General features: G+C 40.6%; 1 protein-coding gene across 1 annotated transcript in view; it reads right to left on the reverse strand.

The window, feature by feature from the left end:
- LOC115359916 (voltage-dependent T-type calcium channel subunit alpha-1I-like) overlaps nt 1-27,583 on the reverse strand; it is a 222,209-nt gene that overhangs the window by 84,781 nt on the left and 109,845 nt on the right. Inside the window, exons 8-15 of the mRNA XM_030052613.1 lie at nt 21,852-22,191; nt 19,746-20,125; nt 11,953-12,104; nt 8,615-8,800; nt 7,431-7,548; nt 5,328-5,483; nt 3,268-3,358; nt 550-716 (exon numbers count right to left, since the gene is read on the reverse strand). Of these exons, the coding sequence (XP_029908473.1) occupies nt 550-716; nt 3,268-3,358; nt 5,328-5,483; nt 7,431-7,548; nt 8,615-8,800; nt 11,953-12,104; nt 19,746-20,125; nt 21,852-22,191 (1,590 nt within the window). The remainder of the gene's footprint in view (nt 1-549; nt 717-3,267; nt 3,359-5,327; nt 5,484-7,430; nt 7,549-8,614; nt 8,801-11,952; nt 12,105-19,745; nt 20,126-21,851; nt 22,192-27,583) is intronic.

Genomic DNA, 27,583 nt, shown 5'->3' on the forward strand with positions numbered 1-27,583 from the left:
CTGTAATAGCTGCAAAAGGTGGACCGACATCATATTGAACTCTATGGGTTAGGAATGGGATGGCACATCAGTTTATAGTATGAGTAAAGGCAGGTGAGCGAATACTTTTGGTAATATAGTGTATATATTTATCTTTTCCTGTACATGCTTCTATTTCCGAATACTTTTGTCCTCCTGTCATTGAAAATGAATGCGGTGATGGAATCTCTACAGGAAAATTCTGTATGTTTTCCATTGTAAACTTTAAGATTTGGTTCACCAAATTAAAAAAGTGCTCAAGTGCAAAATCTCATACGGCCTTTCACAACTCCATCCCGGGCGCTGGTGGTTTCAGCTGATTTCATTACCCTATGCAAATGCGCTTCACAAAATGCAGAAGCTGGGAGGCAGTTCATTAATTACATGAGTTCTCTACTTGATACTCGTCCCATGCTAAGCGTGTTTAAGAGGGCAGGATCCACGTCCCTGGTGTGTGTGTGTGTGTGAGAGAGAGAGTGTGTGTGTGAATTTGCATGGAAGTAATTTGCGTGGCAGCATGTATATGAGTACCAATGAGAAGGAGCGTCTCTCCAGGCTGCTCTTGCCCAGGCTCATCACGCTGCTCTTCCTCGAGTCCATGGCGAAGCTCCGCCTCTCTGATGAGTAGGAGCTTCGGGGTCCCGACACAGCTCCCAGCTCCAGGTGGCCGTTGGGTGTCAGGGTGCAGATCCTGGGGTCTAGAGGGAGGTGGAAAGAGGCGGGGTGATGGGACGAGTTGTAAACAGTGGATAGGTGGCAAGCACTCCCTGTGGATGGCTGTTTTTTTATTTGTTTGTTCATGTTTTCCCCATTTATCCCATGCATTTTTCTCCTTTTTATCCCAAAACTTAAACTTTGTTGCTTTGTTTCTATTCTGCAATGTAACTAGTGTTGTAACTTTCTCAACATGATGCCACATCTTCACCATTTGGCCAGCTACCCATCCTGGACGATCACCAATAGTTGTTTTTTGTGCTGTGTTTTTGTTTGAATTACCTTTTTTAACATGTTATTTTAATTTGAATTTAGTCCAAAAGCAATACTTCACCCCAAAAACTATACACACCCAACCCCTCCAGTGTCCAGTGAAAAAAAAAAGTTGCAAAGTTTCAAGCTCTTTCTGAAATTCGGTCCACGTCTTGAGTTTTTTTCCTCATGCCAGAACAGCTTAGCGTAATTAGCATAATTGGGCAGGAGTCCTGCTCACTCATTGGCTACCCTGATGTTTCAGTCACTGCAACAACTGAAGCAAATGGATGTTCCTGTCAACTTTCTGCTGCTGTTTGCCAAAGACCCCAACCAACATCACGCCAACAAAAAAATGACTAGTTTTTGGAAAGTTCTTCTATATGAGGCATCCAAGTAAAATGTTTTCCATCCAACATGCAAGACAAACTCGAAGTGAGATAATGGTACGTGGACATAGATATATCAAGATAATTTTTCGCTCAACATCACTTAGAAAATACTTATCGCTCACTTTGAAACAAATGGGGTGGCTCTGCTGTGGTTCACAATTCTCCTCGGGTAAAACTACATTCTGAAGAGGTAAAATATCACCTGTTTCACTTTTGATGAAGCTTTTGAGAGAGATGGAGAACCACAGAGGGAGCGAGATGAAGAGGCAGAAAGTCAGAGGGAGCGAGAGTGGGAGTGAGAGCTCTTACAGCCCAGACTGACCCAGAAAGGAGTCCAACAACCAAAGGTACCACTCTGCGCGGCGTAAGTGGACCAAAAACACCTTGTTGTCTTTCCATCGGTGGAGAAAAACGTTGCAGGCTTTGATCCTCTGCTTATGCTGCACTGCAGAGATCACATCTCCTCTGCAGCACAAGCCCACTCATCGCCGAGTGCTGTATAGAAGTGATTCCCTCTATCTCTGAGCTCATGTTTAATCCTCACTGAACCAGTTTGTTTGCTGGGTGCATTGAGGGAGAACTGTATAGCCCAAAAAAAGGTTCATTGTGACTGACGGGTAAAAGATACAGCTCATTCATTTTTCAAGACTGTTGGCTATTTTCCCAGTTTTTGGAAGTTTTTAGAAACTTCTGGCACCTCGTTCCCTCCCGCACATCGTTGCCTATGTTGATCTGTCTTGACATAAATGCGGGAATCTGTGCTGATTGTTGCTGACTGAACCTTAAAAAAATGTCTTGAATCAACTAAAAACTGATGCTGCTCTTTCAATAAGGATGCATTTTAAAAGAACTTCATAAATCCTAGTTTGACAAAATGATAAAGTGATTCTCTGGATTGCTGGATCTCTATGATGATGACAAATTCAGCAGTACAGCAGGCACTTCCAGTCTCACATTTTGATTGTCTGAGAGGCATTAGGTGTGCATGTGTACCCATAATCCCCCAGTATAGTCACAAACACATTTTTTTTTTTTTTTTTGCAAATGTACTGTATGCCATTGCCTTATTTAACTTTAAACCATTTACAGTTTGGTCTTCTCAAACTGTAGCACCTGATATGCTGCAACGGTTTGACAAACTAACAGCAGCAGCTATGAATTACAATGAAATACAATACAATGATAGGCTTACTACTTACTTTTGATTTAACAGTGGGAAAAAAAAACTTCCAATGGATGAACAGTCTCCACTAAAAAGCGCAAATGAGCGGTTTACTGAAATCAGCAGTAAGGATCTTGACAGTACTTCTCAGGCATTTACCAGCTGTCTGAAAAGTAGGCTAGTCAAATAAAAATATCGAACTAATCGTGAGTCTACGTTGCTTGATGCTGCTTATAGCAACAGCAGGCAGCTACAGTCTAGACAGAGCTTTTTATCTTTTCATGTTTTCTCAGCATCTAAAAAAATCAACAGAGAATTAAGAAAAAAAAAAAAGAGGTGGTATAATTGAACAATAATCTTGAGGTTATTTCACACTAATCTGCATTGTGCTTTATTGATCTACTTGCAGTATCCCACATTGTAGCACTTAAAGTCATGTATTATTGCTTATGTACCTTTATTCAAATGCTACATCTTCAACTCTTCATCGACTTATGATAAATTTTGCCAAGCTTATAGGACTGAAGATAATAAATACATCAGAAAAGTCCTATCTACTGACTGACAAAGAGGACAGCTTGAAGTTCTGAATGCAGACGAGTCTGTTATTTGAAATGCAACTCAAGGCCCAAGTTATTGATAGATAAGAAAAAACAAAACAAAAAAAATGAATATTGAATGATGCAGTACGGATTTCAGAGTGGGAGGGAATCATGCCTGTTGGCTCACCAGACAACTTCAGGGAGTCGTTGTGCTTCTCGCTCTCATCAAAGTTTGAAGAGGAGCGGTCATCGTCTGAATAGGAACGGTTGGCGTCTCCCTGCAGAGAGAGAGAGAGACAGGGTGAGATTGAGACGAGATAGAGGGAAAATGAGAAGGAGAAGAGGTCGACGTTAGGTAGCGGGACACAGCGGGGGGGACCTTTGAAACTTGAAACTGATTTGGAGAAGCCGTCACGTCACACAGATCAAACAGTGCACAATTGCCATGATCGGCAAATTTGGTGTCAATCGTCTCGATAATCCTCTGGTGTGTAGCTAGTCTTAGCAGTGAGAGAAATTCAGAGAGACAGATGGAAAGACAGTAAGACGGTATGAGAGAGAAACAGAGAGGGGGAGTAAAAGAGAGAGCGAGAGACTAGGCGTTTCAAAAAGGGCCGACCCGCTGATCGAAAAGCTTCTGATTCTGATTCATCACACATCACCGAGTTATTCAACCAGGCAACAATTTCCCTGTAATGTTTCTGTGGTTTGAGAATTTATGTAACAGTAATAGATTGTAGTATCATTTTCCTCTGGTTTACACTGAGACAGCTGGCGTAAGGATTTCACTGTATCTTATACCAATACACCAATATCACTATTTCACTGTCAAAATCAACCCGGAGCAGTACACACACTGAATTATACTATATATCAATCATATCCATTTATATTTCTGTGCCACTAATACTCGGTATAAACCAAATGTAGCTCTACTAAACTGACTGGTTGTGGAAAATATTAGTGACACAGCCAATAAGTAATCATAGGCTCTAAGTACTAAAAAAAATAATTAAATAAATAAAACAAAGTAATGCCTTGACAACTCAATGCTATACTGAGACAAAAAAAAAAAAAAAAAAAATCAGTCTTAACTTGAAATTGCAAGTTTCAATCTTAAAGTCATGTCATAGTTAGTGGCTAAAAACATGCAACTTAAAATGTTTGATTTATTTTGGCATGTATTAGAAGTTTGATCAGTTTGGCATGTGACAATGTTAAAGGTACAATGTGTGATTTTATGATGTTTTAGCACCATCTAGTCGCTATCGATGTGTGTGTGTGTATACACACTCAAAAGGTTGGGAGTAAGGTGCTACAAGAAATACCAGTCAAGCCACGGGCATCAGGGAAATCATGTATCTACTTGTCCATAGAAAGGATGATACTTAGAATCAGAATCAGAATACTTTATTGATCCCCAGGGGGAAATTACTTTTTGTTACAATAACAACTCCCACTCCAAGTGTAAAGTAAAAAGAGCAAATAGTCAAGAAAAATAAAGAAAGGAATATAAATATAAATATAAATATATATATATATAGAATAAAAAGAAAAGAAAAAAATATATGTACAAGTGCATACATGGACAGGAGTTATTGCACTATAGGTTATTGCACATAAGTATGGTATTGAATATGGATTATTGCACAGAGGGAATTTGCACAAGAGTTAGTTTATGGTTAGGATGACACAGATTGCCTTACAACAATGTATCTTCCCAATAAACTCCACAGCCTCATTTAGTAGTTACATATAGAATAAAAACACAACGTATTGCACCATGACAGGCTGTTCCTCACGTGGTCTTTGGGGAGAAGTAAATTAAAACATGTTGTACATTTAAAGATACAGAAACTGCAGGTTTTGCTGCCACATTGCACGAAGTGACTATAATACAGCCAAGTGGGTTTCATATGGCTGTCCATCTTTGCGCATGTTATACTGTCTGCCAGCACTCATAGAATGCCTCTTGTTCAATCAAATCTCTGCGCACGAACCAGCTGTTGTATCATGTTCAGCATCTCAAAATTAATCTTGATGCAAGTGGACAACAGGGCCTCCTGTGCAGTGACAAGGATTTCATTCTGAAGAATGGTGATGAAACTTGGCCAGCTCACTGCATTCATTGAGAATCAGCATTTTAATCTGTATTTCAAAGCATAAACTAACTATTATGGAGATGGGCATGTTGGAGTGTTGTTCACCGGTGCTGGGGATACTTCATTTTGGAGAAAGTGCCCTTACCTCTGCCTGAAAGCCCTCAACCAAGATGGCCACCAGCAGGTTGAAGAGGACGTAGTTGCCAAATGTCATGAGGGCCACGAAGTAGAGAGCAGCCAGTGGAGAGGTGGCCGCCATGCCGTTGTACAAAACTGCGTTCCAGTCCTCCTGAGTCAAGATCTGAGAGAGCACACACACACACACACACACACACACACACACACACACACATACATACAAAGAAAGTTCATAGAAGGTATAATAAGATAAGATGAAACTTTAATGATCCCTGTGGGGAAATTGGGTCATGGCAGCAGCAAATTAGATTAGAATATAGATAAAAATACAAAAGAGCATATTGAAAATTTAAGATAGTATCTTCATCATACTACCAGAGAGCTCCAATATTCCTGAATGAACTCTTACATTGTTTAGTATGGGCAGATTTGCACGTTACAGATGTTTGCATTTGATCACTGTAAGCTACTGTCCATCAAAGGCTTTACACATTATTTGATTTATAGAGAATATGCTCAAGTTTGCATCATGAGCTGTTCACATGATTGAATTTCCATCGTGTGTTTGCATGCATGCCTGTAGTCTTGCCTTCCTCATGACTACACCGGCGCTACAATGCAGTAGCTCTTGGGGCTTTTGCTCTTGCTCACTGCTTTGCTCCTTGAATTTCAAAGTTTTCCTACTTCCTACTCCCCCCCCCCACTTCTCCACGAGCAGTGCTCAACTCTAACAGCTGGATTATTTGTAAAAGTGACAGCGGGTCGTGATTATTCACTTTTTGGGAACTTCTTGAGCGGGTTTGATTTTCGTCTACAAGCGAAACGCTGCAGAGTGTGCCGCTTGACAGATACCACTGACAGATAAACCTCGACAGGCAAGGCGCCTTCAGGAAAACGCTGAACTCCAGGCAAAGAGTTTCACATCGAGCTGAGAAAGGACTACATGATGACACACTCCCTATATCAATGTATGGTAAGACAACGAAGCCTGGAGCTACTCTCCGTGCTAATTAAAGTGTAATGTTCCATTCAGATAATACAGTTTCTGTCCTGATACTTGGTATTACAAAAATCACCTGAACAGACACTGGTTCCACTGCTACCTGGCATAGACTTGGTGCTAAGCCAAAACAGGAATCACAGGATAGATAGAAAGACAGGCACTACAAGTAGAAAATTTTACTTCACCAAGTATATGAATTGAAAACAGATTCCAACTATGGCTTGAATTCAATGAAGGGGAAAGTGGGAATAAATGGTGATGCAACAAGATCCTAGTGCTAGTTCAGGGCTGGTGCTCGTTCTAGTTTGAAGTTGGTTCAACTTTCAACGCAGCAACTTCTTAACCCTGAACAACTACTTTGACAACTTGCAATCAAGATTTCAGCCACACCACAGCACTTTGACTGCACTCTTAAAAGTATTAAATGACATTCGCCTCAATAATGATGCAGGCAAAGTCTTTGTCCTGCTGGTGGATCTTATAGAGCAGCCTTTGACTCTGCAGACCGCACAATACTATTACAAACATTAGAAAACTGGGTGGTACTTTAAGTGGTTCAGGTCATATATTCATGATAGTAAATTTAATTTGCACTGGAAACTGTGAGTCTGAGCAGGTATCCCACTCCATGACCTGTGGGTTTCCCTAGGGGTCCATTTTTGGGAAAAAAAAAAGAAAGAAAAACAACAAAAATAAATAAATCAACAATGCAAATTTGCACCCTGAAAAAGACCTCAGAGGTTGTTTTTTTCTGTATATATGAACTAGCCATGTTTTCATAAAGGCTTTTTACATTTTATATATTCCTGCTCGACACAAAAGTGCCTGAAGTTTACTTCCTTCGTAGCTGACAAACTCACAGACTATATCAGACAAGCCAACGCTGACAACTTTTAAATTTAAATGTAAATCCTTTATGTTCTGCTGTGCCTGTTCTGCTATGAAATGAAACATTTGCTGAACAGCCACTTTCAATTCCATTTTACCTTCAGTTATGTTTCTGTATTTTTATGAATTCTGCTCTTTGAATTGTCTCTGCGTATGAAATGTGCCGTACGAATAAAGCCACCCTGCCTTGTGCACACACCAGATGGATGTGTTGTTTACCTGGAAGACGGTGACGATGGCCCACAGCAGAGAGTCAAAGTTCTTCCTGTCCGGCACTGTGTCTCCAGCCTCTGTCTTGAGACTGAACTTGCAGCCAAAGATATGCATCCCCAAGATACTAAAGACAAAATGACAAAATTAGATTTACACAAATCACCAACGCAAATTGACGAAATTAAACACAATCTGAATCTGAATCAGATCTGAGAAGCAGATGGAGCATTAGTGCGGATGAGGTACTTAAATCACCAGTATAATGAGACAAGAGGAAAAACGCTGTACATGGTTGTGTTTTGAAAATCCAAAAGACTCACAAAGCAGAAGGAAAGAAAAAGAAATAAAAAAGCAGCAACACATATTCCAGCACTGCCACAGAAAGTAGCATGAAATCACAAAAATATGTCCTAGTAAGTGCTTACAAGTTGCAATATGAGCATATATGATGAAGTATGCCTGCACATACTATACATATTCGTATTTCTGTGCAAGAACATGCATGAACTTGTATATGTAATGTGAGATGGGGGCCAATGCCATCCACAAAAGCTTACATAACAAAATTTCAAGAATGGGCTCCTAAAAGAAAACTGAAGCTTAGAGAAGGAGGGATAGAGAGAGAGCGAGAGAGAGAGAGAGAGAGAGGGATAAGGCTGTTGATTGTCCACTGAAGAACACTCCACGCCTTTTATTTGATGCTGTGTCAGTGTCTGAGCTTCCTCAAGCGCTCGCTTGTTATTGTGCACCAGGTCTTCAAGTGGCAGCTCATTATTTTGCATCCAGGGTTAACAGCCATTGCAGAACACTGTGACCTTCTGTTGAGCTGACACACACAGTTTTGTAATGATAGGTAGACTGAAGCTGCACATATAAACACACGTATAGGCAAATGTCTTCACAGTGTTCTCTCTCTCTCTCTCTCTCTCTCTCTCTCTCTCTCTTTCTCTCTCTTTCTCTCTCTCTCCCTAAACAATTGGAAAACAGTAGGAAGGATTAAAAAAAAAAGCTTTGTGTTAATTTGTATGTTTACCTGTGTCTTTGTGCACTCCCATGCTTATGCTTGTGTGCACATGTACAAGCAGAAGATGAAGAGCACGACAAGAAACAGATGGCAACATAACCAGTGGTCTTTGTCAGGACGACACACACACACACACACACACACACACACACACACACACACTAACCTGAAGATGAAGATGAAGAGCATGAGCAGCATGCAGAAGGTGGCCACGTTGTCCATGGTCTTCATGAGGACCACCAGCTGTCTCCTCAGCGCCGGCATGAACCTCACCAGCTTCAGCACCCTGAGCAGCCTGAAGGTCCTCAGCACGGACAAACCCCCGTCTGATTGGCCGACGATCTCGCACACACTGGACGGAAAGAGACAGACCGACCAACCACCAAACCAGCCGAGGGACGTTAGAAGAGGGAATGCTGACTGCAGGAAATTTTAAGTATATCGGCTTTCGAAATGAAATATTAGTATCGGCCCAAAATGTTGTTGCTGTTATCAGGATTTTCTCAGGCAGGGCATCATCCAAGCCTGTTTCAGCAAGATTCATTTTACAGTTTTGTTTGAAAGAAAATGTTATGTAAAAAAACAAATACGGCATGTTTATATAACCTAAGCTGAAGTAGTTCTATTATTTTGCTCGGTGGAATGTGAACATTTTGAAAAGCATTTAGGTCTGCATCTGCCAGTAGGCCTTCACAATAAGACAAGCATAATAGGCAAGCATAATAATAAAATGTTAATAACACTGCAGGAGAGACATGATGTTCTCTGCAATTAGGTGGAAAAAAAAATATGTGCATATATTGGTATTGGTATTGTCCAAAAGAGTTGGAAAATATCAAAATATCAGCATATCGGATACGGGCAAAAACTCCAATATCGTGCATCTGTAATTCTTATATGAATCAATCTATCTATCTATCTATCTATATGCAGTAGTATGACGCATCAGTTGGTCTAATTCAGTCCGAAGTAGTGGCCTATAGTCAATGCAACTACATCAAAAACATTGAATGTATTAATAAAAACAAATGTATGAACCCGAGATACCACTGCTCTAAACTATACTTATATTCATGTTTTCCTGTGTTGACAGCAATGCAGAAATGGAAAAATCAGTAACTGAATACAATTTTAATAGGGTTAGGCACACACTGTTGCTGCTAAAAGGCTGTAGGATTTCCCTGAGGTCCTCACTGAACTGCATATGTCTGAAATGCAGGCGGTCATAACCTTTAAAGTGTGAAATTCAAATTGTGTGTCATTTCAAGTTCACTGGTTTCCAGATGAGCTAAACTGTGTCATTTTACAAGATCAGATTGTTTAGTTTAGGGTTATCGAGTTGTTTGCCAGAAATCACAATAAAAATGTCTTTATCCTTTTCAAAGGTTCATGTTCAAGGTTCTTTTATTGTCATTCCAAACATGGTGTACGTGAAAAGAACGACATCTCAGCACTCAAGGCCCAGTGAGAACACAACAAATAAAGAAGACTAGATAAAATAGATAAAGTTAGGGAGTTATAATTTGTGTTTTGGTGTTCACTTCATCATTAGCTCAGTCTCTCAAACCTAGAGAGCATGCAACTGGTACTAACCTGCTTTTCACTTGTCATAATCTATTCATATGATGCATGATGTCAGTCCCAAATTTTGACTGTTTGTGGAAATCAAGTCTCAGTTACTGAATCATCAAAGCTCCATTGTTGAACGCACGACCCTGATCTTGTTCATTGTTCCCAGTACAACAGAATCCTCCGCTGATTCATCCACATCAACACTGTAGAGCTAATAGCCTTAATGCTCATCACCAGGCCCTTTGTTGGCCTCAGGGGAAAAAAAAGGAGACATAATTTCTCTAATTCACATTTAAAGTGGATGAAATGCCCCCGTCCTGTCTTCACAGCAATGCATGCAGATGTAGGAAAAAGAAAAAAAAAAAGACAACAAGGGGTGCTCTTGTTGTTCTAATCTTCTGCATAATGCATCGACTTCTGAAGCTGATGGAGTTATACACATAATAAATCACACTTTTACTTAATCCCTACTTAATAATTACTTTTTAAAAAATATTTGCTGCTGCAACAACCCAATGTTGCCGTCGCCGAATTATCATTGTCTTTTCTTGTGAAGTTGGTGAGCTTTTGGAATTACACGTCGCATGTCTTTTAGCAGGCATACGGCTCCATCCAGCACATCAAAATAACATCAAAATATCACTGGCTGGGCATTGGCCGAGAGTGAAAAGGGCCCACTTTGACACAGCAGCTCTGTATGAATATCTGAGGACATTCAGATAGATGAAGAGAAGGCGTATGAGAGAGGGGACAAGAGATGAGAAGACAGATGTAGATTTATTCAATCAACATGGATCTTCTGTGATGACCTGCGCAATTGATCTTGTATAGTTTGAGCAGCTTTGATGTGTATTTGATCTCTGGGATATAATGGGGATCAGAGACAGGGGCGCTCAGCCAGATGAATTGAGAAAACACCAAAAGATCAAAGGCACAGCCACTCACCTGACGCTCAATGCACAAATCACAAAAAAAAAAAAAAAAAAAACACAAAACCTGTTTGTGGCTGATGCTTTGGCATCGCGACACAGTGACAGCCGCACGCATACAGGTGGTACATTTCATCCCGGTGGGATCTGGATGACAATTTGACAAAACACAATATGAATAATTTACCTGCAGGATTTCACCCTCAAATATAATTCAATTCTGAGAGACAGAACATGCTTCCTACATTTTGGCATTCAGGATTTCACCAGTGCATATTGTCCTGTCCTCCCAAAGCTGTTTTGGAATTAACTTGTTAAAATGAGTCAAAACTTTCACACTGACCCATTACCTGCTTACATTCACGTCATTAATCATTTTGCAAGAGTTTTTTTTTTTTTTTTAATCTAAAAAAATCAAAAAAAAAAAAAAAAAAAAAAAAAATCAAAAATGTAATAAGGATGTCTATATTGGGAAAATGTGGGGGTGAAAACTGCAAACTAGAATAGTTTTACTTTTTAATAACATTATAAAATATTTTGACTGCATTTGGTGACACCATTTGGTTCCAGTGCTCATCAACTTGTTTCCAGAGTTTTCTTGAACCAGGTGTTTGTTTGTTTTTGTGTTTGTTTTTTTTTACATCTGCCTTGTTTCAAAACATTTCTACTTGAAACATTCCTGAAACAAGTGAACCTGCATTAAAAAAAACAAGTGGGATTATAATCCCACTGGTGGACTTTTTCACTCGCTTTAAGAAAACTAAGAAAGTTTTTAACACTGAATGCAGGCCTAAATGACTTGATAAAATCAATATTTTTTGCAGGGTAAACTGTAAATAAATAATGCTATTATTTTGAAAAATATCATTCGAAGTTATATCAGTGGGATGTTTCACCCACAGACATATTTTTTTTACATTAATCATCAAATATTGGTGGATAGATTCACATATCCGATTCACATACTTTGTTTGTTAAATTAATTTGAACTAAATTTTTGTACCTTATGATGACGATGATGCCATCGAAGACGTTGTAGGGGTTCCTCAGGTAGCTGAAGGAGCCGAACGCTGTGATTTTGAGGATCATCTCCAGAGAGAACATGCTGGTGAAGACGATGTTACAGATCTCCAGAACGTTGGTGAGCTCCTCGGGCTGCGAGAGGAGAGGAAGGGGGCGGGAAACCAACGGAGAAACAGAGAGAAGAGAAGTTGGGGAATAGAAAAGAGGAAGAGAAAAGAGACCAAGAGGAAGCAGAGGAGAGGAAGGGAGGGAAGGAGAGAAACATGGAACGAAGAGGAACAGAGAAAGCAGATCCGAAGGAGAGGAGAGAAAACAAGAAAGGGGAGAAAAGTTGAAGGAAGGTAGGCAAAAGGAGACATGGCAGGACAGGAAATGAGGAGAGAAAATGAAAGAGGGGAGGAAATGAGGGAAGGACAAAGGAAAATGGGAAAGCAGAGGGTGTAAGGACATTGTCTGCAGAGGTGTTATAGGTCACTTTGGTCATGCTTTCACCAACCACAAGCAGTGCCAGTCAATCAATACCGAGAGGAAATAAAGCTTTTATCCAGAACAAACACACTTACACACACACACACACAAGTGTGGCAGGTGTAATAGACTCCAAACAAGAACTTAGAATGCAAAAACAGACCCTCGTTCTTTCTCCATCTCTCTGTCTATTTCTTCATCTCTCTTTCTCCTCTCTTTGTCTAGTTGTTAGCCATCTCACTCTCAGTGGATCGACGGGCCCACATCGATTGGTGGAAAGGCCAAGGAGCGGCACGATAGCCTGCACACCCGACACAACACAAAAGCCTCGACGCCACTGAGGAGTAATGAACCAAATTTGATAAAATAAAATAAAATAAAATAAAATAAAATAAAATAAAATAAAATAAAATAAAATAAATAAACATTTACATTTTTATTTGCAATAGGCCCATTGCTTAGGTGATGTTCAAATACATTATTTCAATGTTTTCACATATTTTTTTGTGTGCTAATTTTAAGTTTTTTTTTGTTTTTTGTTTTTTTTTAATTTTCTGGTATTTTTTTCCTTTATTTATTTATTTATTTATTTATTTTTACCAATGCTGTATATATTTTATAACAAATTTGTTAATCATTTTTTGCCATGTTTTTTGAAAAAACAATCAGTTGCTCAAAGGAGTTAATTGCTTCCAGTTTTTGGTTTTGTCTCCATGACAAATAAATTTAACTGCCCCTCACCTAAGACATGAACTCGGTGAACACTCCATCGTCATGTTTTGTTCTTCTCCCCTCTCCTCCTTCCACCACCTTTCATTAAAAAAAAAAAAAGTTTTTTTTCCTTTTTTTTTGTCTGTCTGCTTGGCTTTCATTGTTATTGCAGCTCCAGCAGGCTTCACACCGCGGCCGTGTCAACACAGAACTGCAGGCTACTTCATTTAATCCACCACAGTGTCTGCTGGACTGAAAAAAAAAAAAAAAAAATCTACCAGTCACTGCAAATTCACCCGCATCTGGCAGCTGGCGGATGCTAATTTCCCACCCGGTCTTGAACAGAATTAATTCAGCTCTGAGAATGCTAACAACCACCACCCTCAGTCAGTAGTCTTGGTCTGGAAAACGCTTTTCGAAGGTCTCGGTCTCGTCTCAGAATCATTTTTATTCACACTCAGGCTTGTTGCGGTCTCAGACAAAGAGGATTCGGGATTTTATTTCAAGATTAGTCCAGACCACAGCTGCAGGGATATCATTAAATTGCCAGTGCATTGCCTGGTTTATATGTTAACATCATTACTGTGATTGGATAAGGTCAAGTGCCACAGTACCCTATAAGAAAATAAGAATAAGAAGAAGAATAAGAAGAAGAATAATGGCATACAAGTGGGCCCTGTGCTGAACCATGGTCAGCTGTGTTTGGTGTTGTTTTTAATGTTTCTAGTGTCGTGTCGAGGTCTGCAAGTCTGCAAATGTCACAGGGCGCCAAGCAGACCTGAGGATTTCCAGCTGGAGAAAAGGTGATGCAAATATTCTTAGACCATAAAAAATAAATAAATAAATGAAAGTCAAATCAGATGAGAGACGCAAAAGTTGTCACACAAATATTTTTGACAGTTTGAGCTCCATAGACGAATACCCACCCAGCCCAGTTGCACTGGAGTGAAGGGAGACAGGGACAGCAGAGTGGAAACCTCACCAAATCACACACACAGGGGGGGTTTAGTGGGATTTTGGATTTGGGATTTTGGATGCGCTGCTCCTTTAAGTCCAATGAACACTTGTTAACACTTGCAGTTTCACTGTGTGTTTGCAGGCAGGATGGGTAGGTGTTCTTTTTTTTTTTTTTTTTTAATGGCTGCCACTGTGTTCCTTTCTATCTCAATTCATCAGATTCTGTTAATGTGCCGAATGACTCAACACTGTCTGTCCATTCAACTGTCTTTGTGTCTGTTGCTATTTCAGTCTCGCGCTCTTTATCTCCCTTCCTCGATCTAAACAGGTATTAACACCAACACACACACACACACGAACACACACACGAACACACAGCGAGTGAGAAAGCTAAATTTGTCATGGTCGTGATTTCCAGCACATCACTATTCCACAGAGCTCCTGTGTAACTTCAGCAATGACGCTTCTGACATTTCACCAGCCCACAATCAATGGGGACTGTGTATTTAACATTTACTTGTGTGTGTGTGTGTGTGTGTGTGTGTGTGTAGGCCTGTTTGGACGTGTGCATGTATTTCTGTGTGTTTGTCGGTCCTAATGAGCGTTTAGCAGTGTGGAAACACAGGCTAATGATGTGTGCCCACCGGTGTTGGTAACGATGTGACGGCTGACCGCTGTTTGCAGAACAGCCAAACAGCGTCAACAGCCCCTGGAGATCTATTACAGCCATCTCATTAGCGCAGATCTGGGACCAGATCTAAAGACTTGTGTTCTCCAGTTGGCTGATGTATAGACTGAAATAAAAGGTGTGGTGATTTGATGCCACACCGAGAACCGGAGATGATTTGGGAAAGCGAAAACGTGAGCAAGTCTTGACATTCTTACTACTTAGTTTAGGTTTTGTTTTGTTTTTTTGGTTTGCATTCTTTTTTTTTTTTTTTGAGGGGGTGTTCTCTCTTTCCTGTGTTTCATCACTTCACTGCACAATTTAGGTAAAACAAAAACAAAAACAAACAAAAAAAAAAAAACACAAAAGCTGAGCAGAACCAAAGTAAGCTTGTCTAAAATCTATCCAAAGAAAATCTTGCATTGCATTGCACCCTGATGTTCATGAATGAAAATACTATGCTGGTAGCAGCTGGACAATATCTCTTGTCTTGCCGTGCTCAGCATTATTTCATATGACCCTGCTGACTTTGCCATTCCTCTACCTGCAATGTACGCTCATGTTCCCAGAAACCCCACATCCAGATCCATTCAACAGTTAATCTTTAATAAGCACACGAAATTTTGCCCCCCCCATTCCCATTAAGACTGACTGGCCACCCCAAAATGAATGGCTTTTAACCCTCTGAAACATCAATCAAATTCACTCTGTATTTCAATATTATTTAAAAATTGCTATTTCTAATGACGATGCAACTTTTTAAACTTTTTTTAAAAAAAATTGTGTATTTTTTATTTTTTTTTTCACTTTTGTTGGAAAGTGCCGACTCTTGTCTAAGCAATGAATGCGTACATTCTATTTATTTATTTATTTTTACAACACATGGCCAGTTTCATAGGCCAAAGTAGTGATGTTCAGTGATTTTTGAAATATTTACATTTTTTCTGTTTTATGTATATTCTGTATTTTTTATATTGTCATGAGCGTTCATTAAAAAAAATAGCGATACACCACCATACACATGACTTGTATATTTCTGTAGTTGTGCCCTCACAATGTGTCCCATTGTGTGCACAGTGGCACCCATGTGGACCTGCCAGAGATCCAGGCAAACGCTGTCTGGTCCGACCTGCTTCCCGGTGAGGAGGCAGGGCCTTACTGGGAAGCAGCCTCAGAGCCATTCCCTTCCCTTTGCCCTACTCCTAGTTTTGGAGTGCCCTCGACTGGGTGGTGGCCCTTCAAAGCAGAGCTGTGAGGGGTGGGGGTTCGAATCTTTACCAGGGAAATCAGAGCCCACTTTGTATGTCATCAGTAGACATAATCCATAGAGAAGTTTTCCGTTTATCATGACAGTTGTGGGGGGAATGAGTCTGAGCAAAAGACAAATCAGACAAAACAGCGCTGTGATGCTTCATTACCAGACTTCCGTTCATCTTTAGACTTAGACTTAGACTTTCTTTATTGTCATTGCACAAAAAAAAACCCAAAACAAAACAAAACACAGCAGTGAGTTTTTTGCAACGAAATGTCATTGCTTGGCTTCCGGATTACAACAGAGATGGAATTGTGGGGCAGTTTAAATAATTAAAATATAATCTATATAACTAGTACGTAAAAAAAAAAAAAAAAAAACAAGAGCTAAATAATAATGAGTGCAAGAGAGAATAAATAGATAAAACAGAATAAACAGTGTAAACAACAGAATAAACAGGGACTTCACACTGCCCTGTGCTGACATAAGGAGTGGGGGAAAGTGAACAAAACTCATTGCTGGATATAAATATTCAAACCTCATTCGCGGGACACAGAAATAAGTCAAAAAGCAGGATCGCCATGCACAAATTGCCATTTAACCGACTTTCTATTGAAATCGTGATTATCAATTTTTGTGAAATGCATGTCATAAAGAATCAGTTACCTATTTCATTACATCTGTGTTAAACTAAGATATCCACACTGACAAACATTGTCTAGTCTTGGCCATGAGCTCTTCGGGAACAAATATTTTCTGTCGTAGTCTGCTCCCGAGAGAAAAGATGAGTGTTGCACATTTAACTCGTGGCCACAAATTAACTAAAAAAGGAACGGGTTATATCTTGTGGCCATGAATTAACTAAATCGGGAGAATGAGTTGATTAGATTGAGGGAATAAATTGTATCTCGTAGTGACGAATTAGTAAATCTGAGCCTTGAAATATTTCCTTTTTCTTGTCATTGCACCTCCCAGCCTTGGCTCAGCTACATCCCAGAGCAGTGAATATGTAATGAGAGTGGGAGCTGCTGTTGACTTACTGTATTGCAGTCTGTATCTTGGGACTGCAACAATGTGTGCTTATGTTATCACAAAAATGTCACGGAACAAATGGTGGAGGAACAAATTTGCTTTTTGCTGTAAGTGCGGGGGACATTTTCTCCTTCACCCCTGGCACCTTTCACGATCTCACCAGCAAATTGTTTGTTATGGGGGGGAAAAAAAATAACAATAAAAAAATACAACCCCCCAAATGATGACTTGTTCCCTGCCAAAGTGGCTGGTAAGACTGTCTCGACAAACTTTTACAGCACCAAAACCACTTTTTCATTGCCAATAATCATATGGGGTCACTGGACAAATTCATAAAAATTGCTTCCTCTCTGGGAAATACAGACATCTTGTGCCAAAAAAAAAAAAAAAAAAAAAAAAAAAAAGGAGAAATCAAGAATTCTAGTTTTATTGCTGACATGATTCTCACGGTTTTTGGTCTTGGGAAAAATCTCCAATATAGCATTTGTCTGGTGGCTGGTGACTATTTCCCTCACTGGTTAATTGTTTTTTTCCCAGTGAAACCAGTGACCTGAGGTGCAGTTGAACAGTTGGAAGCACTTTATTTTCAGGCTGCGACAACAGGATCAAGATCAGAGCGATGAGACTGATTAAGCCTCTAATACCTCTTGTTCAAACAGATGGAGGCTTGACTCCCGTGCGTGTGTGTGTGTGTGTGTGTGTGTGGGTACACACGATGCAAATCAGGGTGTGTAACCACAGGCATTGTTACTCTCCAACAAAGACGCAAAGTCTCCCTCTCTGTGCTTGTCTCTATTTCTCTGTCTTTTTACTCCCTGTCTTCTTTTTTCTGCTTGTCTTTCCCTACATCACTCCAACCGCCTCTCTCTCTCCCTCTCTCTTTCATTCTCTCTCTCTCTCTTTCTCTCTGTCTCTCTGTTTTCTCTATTTTTAGCCGCCCCTGTGATGAGAGACAACCCACCACTGCGGCGGCGGAAGAAGTGAGTGGGCGCTGGTAGAGTGAGAAAGAGAGATATTGATGAAGAGACAAAGACTGAACAAAAGAGAGAATGAGAAACCAAAAAAAAAAAAAAAGGAGAGAGAAATAAGCATGGCAAAGGTGTAAGGGTGCACGGAGGGATCAATTTCAGCTGTTACGAGCTCTCGGTCAGTGTGATGTGAGGAGGAGTGATGATGCTCCGGCGGCCCTGCCTTCATCCTCCTCGGGCGAGCCGCAGTGTTGGACGTATCTGCCCTGCTGGAAATCACATTATACAGAAACGGACCGAGGTGGAGATAGGAAGTAAGAGAGCGGGACGGATGGGCAGGAGCCAGAAAATAGCGAAGTTTATTATGAGGAGATATCTGGACATGGAGCGACAGGGTTGGAAATGGACAAACTCTGCCGGCAAATTGCCAGTTGCTCGATTTTGACTGATTGTGTGTCCTGCAAGAGGCTCTGATTGCATCTGTACAGCTGCAAATTACTAAACGGATAAATTTGCTTTGGTATTGCCTTTTACTACAAGTGCTAATTGGGTAGCATTCATAAAAAATAAATAAATAAATAAATAAATACATAAATTTTAAAAAAGTGTTTTTTGAGATGTTCCTTCCTGTTGCCTTTCAAATTAAAGTTGCAGAGTTGTAAATCGGCTGTAGTTCTTATCCCTTTCCCATCACTTGCCATGTAGAACAACTCCTTATGAAACAAAATCACGTTGGTAGACTAAAAAAAAAACAAAAACAACAAAGCACAGATATCTGATTGGCGGTCGACGGGCCAATGAAACTTTTTTTTTCTTTTTTTTTCGGCGACAAGCTTGTTGATTGGCTGAGATTCTCTGGTTGCTCAACCCTGCAGGAAATGAATGGATTTCCTGTGTAATTACATGTTAATCTGACAATTTGCATTTGCATTTATTCTATTTGGATTGTGGTTCGGCTCGCCTCGTTGGCATCGGACATAAAATCCAGCCATGCCAATAGAGCCCTTGAATGTTTAGTGGAAAACTGAATTCAAATCGAGACTGGTTACAGTGGTTACAGGCTAAACTCTCATCCAATTGTCAAGGAAATTTTATGCAACATTTTGGTTAAAATAAAGTGCATATTGGGTGCCTTTCCATCAGCCGGGTTGATACTGATATTGTTATTGTTCTTCAGCGTTTCATGGTTAGAGTTCAAGTCTTATTTCAATGGTTGAACCAAAAAAGAAAGAAAAATGTGCTTGTTGTGACAACAGGAATCTTACAGATGGACAAGCAGCAGGTATGACACTTTTAGGAGGTTAAAGTGAGCAAATATTTTATAGATGAAACTTCAAACCATACAAAGCCACGTTTAAACTCCGGTTAATCTGTCATGCCAGTCAACCTGCATCAGGATTTATTCTTCAAACGCGTTTTCCATCAAAGTTTCCTTACCAGAAAACTTTTGTGCTTCAAGTAAGGGTATGCACTTTTCTGCAATATTTAAAATATACATTTTCTTTTTGACATTTCTGATTCAGTACATCTTAATCAATGCATAAAAAGTACGTAGAAACAACTGTAAAAGAGGCTGAAAAGATAAAAAACGAGAGAGAAATACTGCAAAATAAACAAGAATAAGGGGGAGACAGGAGAGCAAATGAAAGAAATTGTAAAATAATACAAAAAAATCTTGAAGATCGGACTCCATATCAAGCACAAACACCTGTCCGTACCTGTTCGTGGTGCTCGATGCCCATGCTGATGGTGTTGATGAGGATGGCGATCATGATGCCTCGGTTGAAGTACTTGCTCTCCACGATGCCCCACAGCTTCATCCTCATCTCGTACCACAGCTCCCTGCAGCGCCGCGTGGGACTGCATTCCCCGCCGCTTCCCTCCCCGCCTTTCTTGCCCTTCTCCTTGCCGCTCGCTTGGACGTCCTCCCTGTCCGTCTCCTCCACGGCTCCCTCCTCGGCTTCGTTGGTGGCCCGACCCCCGGGTGGCCCCGCCCCGTCGGTGAGCGACAGCGCCATGGTGCAGTGAGGACAGCCGTCGGTGGCGGCGAGGTCAGACGAAGCGTGGTCGGGTTTATTATGGTGGGGGCAAGAAGCACCTGAGAGGACAAGAGTGGAGGGTGTTAAAAAAAAAAAAAATCGTACATTAGAAACCCATTTTCATTCTGTCCACTCTATCTTGCTTGGTGGAAGAATGAATAGTTCTCAGCTTTATTGTTGCATAATTACCAATAAATTATTGATTTTTTTCTTGTGTGTTTATTTTATGGGCTATATGTAGGGTAACCGTTTTATAAAAGCAATAAGCCCCTTGAAGCCGTGAGTTACAGTGATTTTACAACGGCGATTTTACATTTTAGAACGCCCCTCAGCCGTTGTAAAATCACTGTAACCCACGGCTTCAAGGGGCTTATTGCTTAAATATAACAAATATAAAAAATCTGCCATGAAAAATCCGTTTCGGCTTTTTTGCTTGCATCGTTGCTTTTTTTTATTTGCAACGCAGCATTTTTCTTTTTTATTTGCAGCATTTTTTTCATTTGCAGCGTTTTTTTGTTGTTTGCATCGTTTTTTTTTATTTGCAGCGTTTTTTTTTATTTGCAGTGTTTTTTGTTGTTTGCATCGTTTTTTTTTTGTTTTTTTTTATTTGCAGCGATGGCGGTTCTCGGCCACCGTACTTATGGACTGAACTTTCATTACTTTTACTTCCTATAAGACCGTGTATCTTTAAGTCCAGTGTTAATGTGATCCACAAGCTAGTGATAGCCTCAGTCACAAGCGATTTCCAGCAATTTCAGGAGGTTTTAATGTAAATACTGGGCGAAACTGATTGTGGTAGCGTTACAGATATCAAGTAATATCGCTTAATGTTGTAATATCTCTTAAATTTGCCCTTTGGGTTAATTTACGGCTTGATTATATGAAATCTGCATCTCTGTACTCTGCTTAGCCATGTTCAATAAACCAAGCAGCATAGGTCATACTCCACCAGTGTATATAAAATTTCAACTAATAATCATGCCCGTCAAAACCATCCCGTCAGATAAGACTAAGCTTCTCTCCTTAACTGATATCCTACTGGACACTTTTGACTGATCCCTTGTCACTTAGTCCCACACCAAACATCCTGTTGTAAGAGGAAATGTGGAAAGTCTAGGAAGTAAGATGCCATTTCATAGTGTTTGAATTTCAACTCTGAGAGCTGCATTTTCTCACCTTGACGAGACAAAGCCACTTGTTACTCCTATAATATCACTTTCAGGAATTTTTCTCTGTGCTTACAAGAACGTATATGCCGAGACACGGCAGAATAAGGCGGTTCAGTGTGCTAATATCAAGAAAACCACGCTTGAATCAAGACAAGTCTGGGCACAAGTGGGATTCCCTCATCCCACCGGCTTATGTTTTTGAGGGAAAACACGATTGCAGGCCTGAATACGAGACTAAACGACTTGTTAAGAGGATTTTTTATGCAGTGTGAATCTGTGTGACTGTATGAATGTGAAGCCTGGTGGTGCTGACAAAGAGTATTACATGCTCCGTCAGCCTTTCCTGGATAACGAAGGGGTATAAAAGAACACACACACTGCCCATTGCTCCAAGTGCCTGTCAGAAATGCAAGCACGGATGCATTTTATATGTATGTATGTACGGATATGTTGGTGGAAACAAGAAGTAAATGCATTTCAAATGAAGATATCCACCAATTAGGATGTGGAATGGTTTGAAAAGTAACTCCTCATAGAAACTGCATGAATCTTTGATAGATAACGCTGAATCTGAAGTGCATAAAAGTGAACTGCAGAAAGTACGTACCGTATGTGCCACGCCTTAACGCCCGTCTCCTCTCAGGCTCTCCCCCTCCATTGGCCTTCCTCTCTCTCCCCTCTCCTCCTCCTCCACCTCTGCCGACGCCCCTGAAGCCCCGCGGTTTCCCCCTCAGGGCACAGATGAGGGCGATGGTGTGTCTCTTGGCCTTGCGGAGGATGTGGCAAACCAGCTGGAAGAGCTCCTCGTAGCAGTCGCCCGGTTCGCTGGCCAGCGTGGAGGAGGACGAGCACTGGGCTCTCTGCTCCTGCATCAGCTGGTGCTCCCTCTGCTTGGTCTCCGAGAACTGGGTGGCGATGACCACCAGGCACAGGTTGATCATGAAGAAGGAGCCAACCTGGCAGGATGGCAAAGGCACAGAAAAAAGGGAAGAATAAAGTAGACAGTATTGTGAAGACAATTGAACATCTAACTGTTGTTTCATATGCTGGCTGTTGCTGAACATGTGCTGTTTTTTAGTTCACAATATTCTTCATTCGTCATTCATTCATTCATTTTTCTGTTGCTTGACTCCCAAACTGATCATTTAAAGTGGCAATCTGAAAAATCCTTGTCTATTTGATGTAGGTATTTTTGCACTGCCATTCCCAGAAATCAAAGGCAATCATACAGTTTGGCCAGTGGTGGTGGCGATACAGGTTTTCTTTTGCAGAAGATCACAATCCAAAACTTCTTTATTACAATCCAAAACTGTGAAAATGTGATCATCCAAAATCACTGCTGCACACTAAAATTAAAAAAGTTTTTTCCTTATTTTCTGGATTTGGCTTTCCATTTCTGGGTTTTAAGTTTGCATTTCTTGAATACAGCTGGAATGTCCTGCACAATACTCTTATTAGTCATGTAAGAATGTAACATCCATTGATTTATGCTTTTTTAAACTAATTTTAATAACTAAGTCCCAACTTAATTCCCATTTTGGTGTAATCTGATTTTTTAGTTGATGTAATGTATTTTACATCATTTATTTAACCAGTGTTCGGTTTGTCATTATTAATTTCTTTGTATCATAAAAAGTGAGCAAACTTTTTTTCGGTAACACTTTACAATAAGAGTACAACAATTAACGTTAGTTAGCGTTAGTTAATGCCGTAATGGTTAATTAACTGTTAGTTAATGATTATTATGGCATTTACTAATCTTAATAATATCTACAATAACCCTTAAATAACATACAAATTAATACCTTAGCATGAACAGCGTTAGTACATGATTCTTAGACACATTAGTTAACGGTTAGTTAACTGTTACTTAATGTTTATTACCTGTTACTTAATGTTTATTACGGCATTAACTAATGTTAATTGTTGTACTCTTATTGTAAAGTGTTACCTTTTTATCTTACCCAGTGCCTCCTCAGTTTATTTCAAACAAAGAGCTCCTTTTTAATGCGGAGAGACGTACCTGACAGCGGGCGTTCAGAGCAGTAAAGGTAGAAACTGAATAACTACTGTGGTAAATCATATCATTCAGCAATTATGAGAAGTAAAATAAATATGCATTTATGTCAAATTGTAGATTATTTCATTAAAGAAGTGTTGTTGGTTTTTTTTTAGTAATTTTTTCAAAGTTTTGTTTTCTACCCGGTCAGTCTCTTTGGTTTGAATTTGATCGATTTGATGAACCTAGATTAATAAATAATAGATCGGGTTCAGTGATGTTTTGCAAGATTGCATTGTACAGGAGCGATAAAGAGAGATGATGAAAGCGAGAGAGAGAGAGAGAGAGAGAGAGAGAAGAAAGACAAGAAGGAAGGAGGAGGATGTGCACCCCTTCTGTTTCATCATCTCCCTGCGTTGCTCTGATAAACTGAAATCTTACAAGCGTTTCTTTTACAGCAAACAAATTCATTATTAATCAAGGAGACCCCGGCTTAAAGGCCAGGTTTCACGCTGGCCAGTGCAGACATCGCTCACTCTGTTTTTTTTGCTCGCCACAACGGTTTCGTCAGATAAGGTGGAGCACGATGCTCTGCGGTGCGTTTGGGTTTTTTATATAGTCAGGTGATCTCTCTCTCTCTCTCTCTCTCTTTGCAATTAGAGACATGAGGTTATCAATCCAAAATCAGCAGGCGAGAGAGACAAAAAGAAAAGAGGAGGAGGATAAGAGCGACTGCGCATGAAACTGATACCAAAGAGGGCAGAGGAAGGGAGGTGGGGGAGAAAAAAGGGCAAGGTCACGCTGAGAGAGCAGAGCTGATGTGTAAAGACGGAGGCAGAGGGAAGAGAGAGAGGGGATAAACTCTAGTGCTCTCTAGGCTGTGATCAATAGCGATTGTGAAGCCTGATAACCCCCTCTATCTCTATCTCTGATCTGCTCCGACAAAGACCCTGGCAGCGCAGGATCAAAAGTCTGTGTGTGTGTGTGTGTGTATGTATTCAGAGTGTGTGCAAATCTCTGCCTGGTCCTTATTGATCCAAAGCGGGGATTTGGGGTCAGACCGGCTGAGCTCGGGGACTGAAAGGGAGACAGCGGGCCCCAGTACCCTCTGATCCCATCAAATATTTATACTAACCCTCGTGCCAGTGAAATACAAATAGATTAGTGTGTGTGTGTGTGTGTGTGTGTGTGTGTGTGTGTGTGTGTGTGTGTGTGAGAGAGAGAGAGAGAGAGAGAGAGAGAGAGAGATAGAACTAACCCCACCAAGCATTAGCATGCATCCTGGCTGATTAGATTATGTTTGGATGGAGCTAAACCGCATTAAAATTCAGGTGTAAATGCGCCCCAAATGCAATTAAATTCTCAACATCCAAAGCAGCTCCAGAGGCGGGAGATGACACATCGACGACAAAGTGTTAACAGGATAAAAATCTCCTTGCAGCGACCACGTCAATGGAGACAGCCGGTCACCTGCGGACTCAAACAGGAGTGACGGGGTAAAGGTAACAGGTGGCAGCCCGCTCCCGTAGCACAAATAATGCAACGGCGCAAATCTGAGTATGATTGAGGATATTAACTCACTGACACTGGAGCATCAGGACACTTGGAGATACATGTAGAGAAAAGCCAGATGAGGTGTGTTTTGTCAGTATAGTGTACCTGATTTTGTAGCTGCATTTGAAAATGTGATTTCTCTTCTGTTTGCTGTCTATGCAAAGGTAAATATTCTCAGGATAAGTGCTATGTAAATGAACCGGCTACAATGTGATTTCAATTTGGATACATTCAAATTTATAACCTTAAATCCACGAAACAGATAAAAAAGCACATTTTATTTCAGGGTGTAAATGTAAAGCCGCACTAGACAAGATATTTCATAAAAAGATACACCGATCTCATCAGCCTGAATCGCAGGGCTGCAACGGAGAAGTGTGTCATCTTCACTGTTCTGAGGATTCGCCTGTTTGCCCAAATTATATTAATTCAAGTGTCTGGTGCGGAGACTGGCAGGAACGTGCACAGGAAGCGGTGAGTCAAACTTTTGACTTTTTCCTGCACATCAGTGAGCAAGCACACCATCCTGCTGTGCGGCGTGTTAACCGTGCTGCCATGTCGACTTGAACCGTTTTAACCCAAAACTCTTCCATGTCAGTGATATCTGTCAACGTCTGTTTTTAACCATTTTTTCAGCCTCTTGATGGCATGTCCGTTTCTATCGGACTTGTGTCAGTGTTGAAACACAGTACAGAGCGGCTGAGTCTTTTGACAGAGATGTCATCACACACTCTGGCTGCAGGACTGGGTATTTTTTAGCTTTCCACGTTGGTGTGTATCGACCAAATTCTCACACTACAACAAAGGAATTCCCAAAGTAGCCGACAAATTGACAGACTCAATCGAACCTCTACACACCAGGGCAGAGAAATCAGAAATAAAGTTAAAAAATCAGTCGCCCATTAAAGGGAAGTTAAGCTGAATTTTTGGTAACACTTTACAATAAGAGTACAAAATTAACGTTAGTTAATGCCATAATAAACATTAAGTCACAGGTAATAAACATTAAGTAACAGTTAACTAACCGTTAACTAATGTGTCTAAGAATCATGTACTAATGCTGTTCATGCTAAGGTATTAATTTATACACTACTCACAAAAAGTTAGAGATATTTGGCTTTCGGGTGAAATTTACGGAAAATGTAAAATGTTCACACTACAGTGATATTATATCATGAAAGTAGGGCATTTAAGTAGAAGCATGCACTGGTGATTTCCTCATCTCAAACAATTTCTTGAAACAAAAGCCAACAACAGTGGTGGATATACCACAACAAAAAATGTCAGTGTCAATAACTTGTCATGTGCCCTTGAGCATCAATTACAGCTTGACAACGACGTCTCATGCTGTTCACAAGTCGACTTATTGTCTGCTGAGCCATGGCATCCCACTCTTCTTGAAGGGCGGCCCTCAGGACATTGAGGTTCTGGGGTACAGAGCTCCGAGCCTCTACACGGCGACTCAGCTGATCCCATAGGTTTTCTATGGGATTCAGGTCTGAGAAAGTGCAGGCCACTCCATTTGAGGTACCCCAGTCTCCAGCAGCCGTTCCCTAATGATACGACCTCGATGAGCTGGAGCATCAAACACCTGATGTGAATTTTGCCGTTAAACTCCTTGTTAGAGAACAGCAACTTGTGCAAAAAGTACTGAAACATTGAACAGTTGGACATGTGCATTCAAAAGTTTACAGAAGGTCACATTAAGTTCACCTGTAAAGGTTATAATGCATTTTAGGTTCATCCTGAAATTTCACCCGAAAGCCGAATATCCCTAACTTTTATGTTATTTAAGGGTTATTGTAGATATTATTAACATTAGTAAATGCCATAATAATCATCAACTAACAGTTAATTAAGAATTACGGCATTAACTAATGTTAATTGTTGTACTCTTATTGTAAAGTGTTACCGAATTTTTCCTAGTAGGGAGCTGGAGTGCATTACAAGAAGAAATAATGATAATAATTTCTGAGTATCGCATCGTATTCTGTTTTCCTTTGCTGCTGTTTGGGACATGAAGTCACCCGGTTGCAGTTTAAACTCCACAAAAACCGCATCTCGGCGCTGTGATGATATGAGCTGCGTGTTAATTCCAGGTGTAAATGAGGGCAAGTGGAGAGCTTAAGGAGTGATTCCGCCTGTGCACCTCGAGGGCCTGCGGCGCCACACCGAGAGGCTTACAGCGCTGATACACTCTGCGGCTAGAACAGGTCGAGGACGGCGTTTCACAATGTTAGACTTTAGTTCCACGGGACGCCGCTGTTTTCCATGCAAAGCCCTTAATACCACCGAGTCCCCTCGTCTAAGCCGCTCTACACGGCGGCAATCACAACACAACATCTCCACGTCTGCCACCTGTCTCTTCTTTCATCTCTCTCTCCATCTGTTGCTCTCTCACCCATCACTCGCTCTCTCTCTCTCTCTCTTTCTTTCCCCTCTTATCATTCTCTTACTTTCTTAATTTCAATTCAGTTAAAAAAAAAGTGCTATCAGCCTGAATGTTGAGTGAGTAGATTTCCCAAAGCATCGAAATCCATCTGGAAATCCATCTTTGGCATTCTCTGCTGCCCTCTTTCTCTCTCTCTCTCCCTCCCATCTTCCTATCTCTCCATGCACTGTGTCATGTACTATTAAAGAAAACATTAATAAACGTCTTCTAATCTGTCTGCAAGCGAGATGAAGACGAGCGGGGACATGGATGAAGCCTCAACGTGTGAACAGTAACGCTCAAGTCACGTTCCTTCACTCCTCGCGTGAGAGACAGGCCTTGAAACAGGAGGCAACAAAGCAGA

This window comes from Myripristis murdjan, chromosome 1 (assembly GCF_902150065.1).
Source record: "Myripristis murdjan chromosome 1, fMyrMur1.1, whole genome shotgun sequence".
Classification (NCBI taxonomy): domain Eukaryota; kingdom Metazoa; phylum Chordata; class Actinopteri; order Holocentriformes; family Holocentridae; genus Myripristis; species Myripristis murdjan.